A 7,383-nucleotide genomic window follows, 5' to 3' on the forward strand; every position below is an offset into this window, starting at 1 on the left:
TCCAGTGACCATCCAGTTCACTGTTGCCTGATCTATCACTGGACCTGCAATTCATGAGGTATATGGGGTGCTCCAAAATGTTCCCACCTCATCTTCCTTGGACCCTCCTGTCTTTTGGAACTCACTGATGGGTTTACTCAGATGGGATTTTCCTGTTGCATCAGTGCAATTAATTAGATGGTGGCCTAATTTTTTGGCTTTTTCTCTACACCACAACTTCCCCAACATAAAGGGCTCTTTCTCAGTTGTGTTGTGGGGTGTCATAGATCACTATGCATTTCAATGCTAGGGAAGCTAGCCAACATTACTGTCCTCAACATAGTCAGTCTTAATCCCTGATGAAGTACTCAGGCATTTTACATTTCTGCTTCAAGCACTAAGATTATTTGAGTGCCTATCCCCTGGTTGATTCTCGGCACACCTGTCTAGTTGCTCATGATGTAATGCATGGAAACCCAGGGAAAAAAGTGTTGTACTTTCAGCTAGGCACTTATAGTATGCAAATAGAATCTACACTTGGGCACCAACCCACAGCAGGTAGAGGGCTCTTGGGCCTTGGCTGGTAAATCCAACTTTGACTTTCTCGAGATGTTGCTGGCCTATTTCATTCTGTACAGCACCTGTGGGGGATGCTTGGTTATTACAAGTAGAATAGCTATCAGCAGAAGTGACTGTGTTGGCATTCTAAGATGATGACAACAGGTAGGGGAATCTCTAACAGGACACCTTCACCGTCTGGCATTACTGGCATGAGATGAGGGCATGCCTGTTGACATTGGGGAGCAGCAACCATAGCATTCATTGAATCAGTGTGTTCCCTGTATTTATTTAAACAAAGAAAATAGGAAATCAGGGCTTAAACATAAAATGACACAAGCCAGGGCATCAAGAACAGGCAAGATGAGGGAATCAAGGGTTCCAACTTCGGTTAGAAGATCAGTGAGTCAGAAGTCTGTGGTCTCTAAGGGACTGGTCATGCAGAGTCTCTTTGGGTAGAGAAACAGTACACAGAAGAGTCAGAAGGAAGAAATGGATCCAGACTGGAATCAGTAGCCAGGAGGTCCAGAGCAGCCATGCTTACCTGCATGGGACTGGGGCATGGGTGATTGCCAACCTAAGTAATGAGTTAAGGGCCCACAAAGTCATTCAAGTCCAGGGCCCAGAACTCAGTAACTAGGGCCCAAAGTAAGAAACCTGGGACCTTGGGCTGGAAAGTGCCTCATGAGATCATTGCGTCCAGCCCTCTGCCCAAGGCGCAGGATGTTATTTGGGGTCATATCACCCAAGGAAGACAAGAATCCATGCATTTCTTAAAAGTATCCAGAGTAGGTTCTTTTACCACTTCTAGGGGGAGTCTATTCCAGAATCTGGAGACTCATATGGTAAAGAAGTTTCTCCTTACGTCCACTCCAAAATGGTCTTCTTGCAGTTTGTGACCATTAGATCTTGTTTTCCCTTGGGCTGCCCTGGTGAACATACGTTCTTCTAGTTCCTGATGCACACCCCTTATATACTTATAGGCTTCCACCAAGTCACCCCTGAGCCTTCGTTTCTTCAGGCTGAAAAGTCCCATGCCTCTCAGGCTCTCCTCATATGGCCTGCCCTCTTGACCTCTAATCAAGTGTGTGGCTCTCCTCTGGACTCTCTCAAGCTTCTCCACATCCTTTCTGAAGTGTGGAGTCCAGAATTGGATTCAGTACTCCAAGGCTGAGTAAAGCATTCCTAGGGAAGCTGTAGACTCTACATCACTGGAGGTGTTCAAGAAAAGGTTGGACAACCACTGCTTGGGCATGATCCAGGTGTAGCTATGCTTCTGTTCTTCTATGGATATTTCCCATGCTTCTGGGCTTTTCTGGTTTCTCCCTTCCTCCTTTTTACTATATATATCAGCCTTCCTCAGAGGCATTGGGTATTGAGGCCAAGGCTGAGGATTGTGACTGGGGCATGGCAATGCTCTTACTGGGACTAAATCCAGAGGCTACTGGTTGGAGGGTCTTGCCCCTCTAATCAGGGTGAGAGTGATCTCTATATTTGGAATAAGAAAGGAATTTTAACCCAAGGTCAGGTTGGTATGGACGCTGGGGCGGGGATTTCCCTTCCTCTATAGTGGGGTGGGAGGAGAGAGAGGGAATGGGTGGCCCATTCCCTGGGATCTTTGGGGCATATATTTTAAACATTTTAAAAAATCAGGAAATTGGCTGAAGGAGATTTAGGTTCCCCTGCTTTGCCTGTGGTTTGGGTGTTATTTCTTGTGTTGTACTGGGGAAAGATTTTAGAAATGGATACCACTGGGGCAGCAAACAAGTGGATTAGGCTAGTATTAGGCTGTCTCTCAGTATGTGGCTTCAGCACACTGAGAAATTGGTCCTGAGGACAACTTTTATTGAGTGTGTTGACACACATCATGAAACAAGAATTAAAGTTACAAAAAGATTTACTAAAAGCAGAAGAGGGATTACAACAAAGGATAAGGGATAACAATAATAATACTAGTATCAACACAAATGAACAAAGAGAGACGTAATCTCTATTAGACCAAATATCCAAAACAGGAGACTAGGTCAAAAGTCAAAGAATCCAATATCAGTCTGAGGTCAAAGCCAAGAGACTTTGAACCAAGGTTGAGCTAGAAAGATCTCAGAAGAGAGAAGGATATTGGGCTGCAGTGAGCAGGGTCTCTCTTTCTACACGGTGGAGGGACAGCAGCTACACTATTGTCTACAGTCCGCTACCAGTCATAGCCCAGATCAAAAACACCCAAATTCCACCCACTTCGTTTTCTAATGCCAAGTTCAGGCTGACCAAGTTGATAGCAGTTACGTAAGAACCATTATATAGATAGAATTACAAAGCTGATATGACTGATAAGGCTAAAGGGAAAAAAAAGGAAAAGGGTATAAATGGACAACTTCTGCCTAAAAGTTAAGAAAGTTTGCATAGAGTGATAAAAGATAAAATAAAGACAAATGTTAATCTGAATCAGGCTGTGACTATATATATATATATATATATATATATATATATATCAGCGAGTGTGTGTGGATAGTCGAGAAGGCAAGCAAGGTATTCCTCTATAATACAGGGACTCCTAATAAGGCACAAACAAACCTCCCTCCCCACCACTGAAATATATATAATAACCCTCCCGGCTAGTGACATCATAAATTAGAACATATTATAATAACATCCAAGACAAGGCAGACAGGAAACTCGGGGTACCTATAGCTCTTTGGGAGATTATAAGAGGCTATGAAGAGGCATCCTAAGCGCCACCATCACACAATTCAAAGCAGCAGCAATTTGAAGCGAACTACAAAAAAGTTGCATTGCCATCTGGTGAATGAAAAGGCTCATTACACACCTTTGAGTGCCTTTGTTTGCACGCAAGGAATCCATGGATGCAACACTTTAATTCATGGTGAGCAAAACTAAACTACATTTGAGGACTTTTACTTTAATGTGCCAGAAAGACGTTTAAAGTGTCCAGAAAACTCGCTTATGCAAACAGCCATGCTATTGCAGCACAAGAAAGGGCAAAAAACATGGCATGTACAAAGGCCCCAGATGTCCAGTTCATGCTCTGGAATAAAAGCCTTTAGTCATTCTAAAAGGTCACATTCAAATTGGGGTTCAGATATGGTAATCATAGGAAAAGCAATTAATAAACTGACTCAGGCATTTATCCTAATCTGTCACAAGGGCATTATTACTAGGACAAGCAACAACTCCTTGAAGGTTTGAACTTTCCCTGCCTTTTCGTCTCATATTCAAAGGGTTTGTCTTCCAATTAGCTGTCTTCCGAGGTTAGATCTACATTTGTTTTCTTGTTTAAGATGTTTTGTATTCTTTGGGGCCATTTCATTGAGATTAACACTATGGAGGTTAGCAGTTTCATCATATTAGCACACTTGGTTGTTCCATGGAGGAAATAAATACACCAGCCACTTTCACTTCTTAGTCATTTCATGGGTTCAGCAGCAGAAGTGTTAAAGAGTATGCTATTTGCTTGCATAGAGAGCAGATAGTGAATCAGGATAAACATGAATACATACCTAGTGGTATTGATACTGGATAAAAGCAAGAAGCTATAACTCTGGCAGCCAGAGTTATATTGATCTCCTCCCTTACAGATGCAAGGTCCATGAAAGATTCAGGTATAGAAAACAGTCTGGTGGACTCTGTTCAGGTGCATATGATGCTGAATTGAGAGGAGATGGCTGCAATCCAAACTCTGAGTGAGGTAAATACTTCTTTATTACCTTTTACTATCAATTCATCATATATTGGTAGTGTTGAAGTGATGATGTTGCTGTGGTTTTTCCAGGACATATGTGTGAGGCAAGAATCCTTGTGAGTTATATGTTTACAGTTTCTCCAAGGGAATATATCACCGCCAAGAATCCTTGCTTAATTCATGATATTCATATTTAGAAAAAAAATGCATAAGTTTTAGCTTTTCATACTGCCCATGTAGAGGTTTTTATTACTTTCAAGACATATTCATTCCATTCCCCCCCCGCAAATTAAAGTTTGGTAAAAAGATAATAATTCCATGAAGCCTGTCCCCTAATTTTCTTCATTCTTTTTCAGCTGTGGGTTTCTTTTCCATTTAGCACTTCTCTCTTTCCCTTTTTTTAATTGGCAAGGGGAAAACGGGGGTAAATGAAGCCAGAACAGCACATGATGAAAACCTTTATGTTAAACTAGCCCATGCATTAAATTATTTAAACATTTATAGTCCTTAGATGGTTTTTCCAACTGAATGCAAGTGCAATTTCTGGTGCAATAAAGTAGAAATATACCTACTTGAAAAAAGAATCCCTCCATTATGGGTTTCCTTTCTACAAGGTGTAAGATAGGGGACATATATGTTCCCATGAAAAGTCATCTGGATCGTTTGACTGGAATGTTCATCAAAATTTATTACTTTACTCTTTAATAATTTCATTAGGGAAAATTAATTAGGTAGCATTAAGGTGCTCAACATATTAAAATTGCTGTACATAGACAGTACTTGATTGTCAGCGTGCGAAAATCACACTGAGAAAATCAGTGTGAGAAAATCTCACAAAATTTTTAGTACTTCATTTTCAGTGTGCGAGCATGAAGACAATGCAGTAAAGAAAAGGGAGTGTATGTCATACCAGCACATTTGTACTTCATGTGTTCAGTTCAGGTATCATCTTTGAAAGCACTAACCTGCGTGAATTTTGGAAAGGGAAAGACATGTGCACAGTTAGTTATGCTCATTTCTAAAATACTTGCTGTAAATCTGACAAGGAATTATAGAAACGGTAGAAATCCAACACCTAATATGTATTTCATTTTTATATAAATAATCAAAATACTGAAAAATGGACTAGATTTTTTTTGGATTTGATAGGACTGTGGGTATTAAAATATTTTTTCTTTCAGCAGTGCAAGCCTAAAACTGTTCTTTTTTGATATATGAGGCTTCAAATTGGTTGCCTTTTTTCTTCAAAAACAAAAAAAAACCCCTTATGTATGACTGAAAAAAATCAATTGCAAAATTGTGACAAGAGAAAAGAAATAAGTAAATAATACCAAAAGACAAGAAAAGGCTTTTTCAGAGAGGGAAAAGAGATTTTTTAAAGAAAAGAGAAAACAGGTGTTTTTTTTTAATATAATGTCATCTGAAATCAATTTTTCCATTAAAATGCTTTGATAAGTAATATTCAGTTAGCCTTAGTCAAGAGCACGGTGGATAAAATAATTATATAAATACATGGTCATATTTATGTATAAACCCAGGGTTATTTTCATCTGTCACCTCACATATCACATTGCAACAGTCCTAATATCAAGTAACTTTGAAGGCTGGGATGAATCTTGAAAACAGAACATGGATTAAGTGGGTGGATTTTAAGGACAACACCAGAGGTGAATTCATGACACTTCCATTCAGCATTCTGTTCCACAAGCTACATAGCCAACTTTAATTTCCACTTAGATACAAATTGAATTGCATTCCATGTTAAAATTATTCACCTCCAATCAAAATGACTGTTTTTCTGTACCTTTCTTAGATGCAATCTGTTACAAATATAGGATGGAGTAATCAGTCGTACATCATGGAATTCATCCTCCTGGGTTTTGGGAATAACCCTGAAATGCAAGTGCCCCTCTTCCTGATGTTTCTACTGATTTACCTGGTGACCATCTCTGGGAATATTCTCATTGTTGCACTAGTTGTGGTTGATCAGCATCTTCACACTCCCATGTACTTTTTCCTGGGGAACTTGTCATGCTTGGAGACCTGCTACAGCTCCACCATCCTGCCCAGGTTGCTGGCCAGCCTCTTGAGTGGGGTCAGAACAATTTCTATCAGAGACTGCTTCTCACAGTTTTATTGCTTTGGTGTATTAGGAGCAACAGAATGCTTCCTGCTGGCAGTGATGTCTTATGATAGGTATTTAGCAATATGCAATCCACTCCGTTATGCTGTTATTATGAATGGCAGGGTTTGCACCCAGCTAGCAGCTTATTCCTGGACAAGTGGCTTACTGAGCACCACCATAGTAATCATTTTAATGTCTAAGCTGCAGTTTTGTACCTCCAATGAAATCGACCATTTCTTTTGTGATTTCTCACCCATAGTAAAACTCTCTTGTAATGACACTGGACTTCTAGAACTTGTGATTTTCACACAGTCTTCAATTGCATCACTGATCCCATTTTTGCTAACCCTGACATCCTATGCTTCCATCATAAGTACCATCCTGAGAATCCCTTCCACAACTGGAAGGCAAAAGGCATTTTCTACTTGCTCCTCTCACCTTGTCATCGTTACAACCTTTTATGGGACTCTGTTCCTTGTTTATGTGGTTCCAAAAACCTACCTTTCAAAGAACTTACGAAAAGTGTTTTCAGTGTTTTACACTGTCCTCACCCCCATGCTCAACCCACTCATCTACAGCCTGAGAAACAAAGAGGTGAAAGAAGCCCTCAGAAGAGCCCTTAGTAAAATATATGGTTTCACAAGATTTCTGTTCATAACATTTAATGAGACGGATATTAACCAGCCTCTTTAACTAACTCACTGTAGCAGATTCTGGAAGACTAACTGTTCTGGCTAATTTTAAGGGGAAAATGAGGACTGAAAGAATCTGTGAAATTAGGCTGAGCTTTTCAAACCAGCCCCTGTGCGTTCAAAATATTGCACTGTATTCTTGGACTGACTGCCAACACACCTTTGGAAAGCTACTTGGTGCAGGGTTTTCAAACTGCTTTAAGGGATTAAACACAACAATTTCATTGAATATTAATGTGCATAGAATCCATGAATCCCTTGAAAATCCTACCCTAAAATACTGACAGGTATTTAAGACTTCTATCTGTTGCCATATTTTGTATGCAAGCGAG

At 40.1% G+C, this 7,383-nt stretch overlaps 1 protein-coding gene across 1 annotated transcript; it reads left to right on the plus strand.

The window, feature by feature from the left end:
* Positions 1 to 447: 447 nt before the first annotated feature.
* LOC149862629 (olfactory receptor 10A7-like) lies at positions 448 to 7,052 on the plus strand. The gene is made up of 2 exons (XM_090054019.1): positions 448 to 467; positions 6,077 to 7,052. Exons 1-2 carry the CDS (start codon positions 448 to 450, stop codon positions 7,050 to 7,052), a joined length of 996 nt encoding a protein of 331 aa, XP_089910145.1.
* The last annotated feature ends 331 nt before the right edge of the window (positions 7,053 to 7,383 follow it).

Source organism: Crocodylus siamensis, chromosome 6 (assembly GCF_052110815.1).
Source record: "Crocodylus siamensis isolate JL-2025a chromosome 6, ASM5211081v1, whole genome shotgun sequence".
In the NCBI taxonomy this organism is placed as follows: domain Eukaryota; kingdom Metazoa; phylum Chordata; order Crocodylia; family Crocodylidae; genus Crocodylus; species Crocodylus siamensis.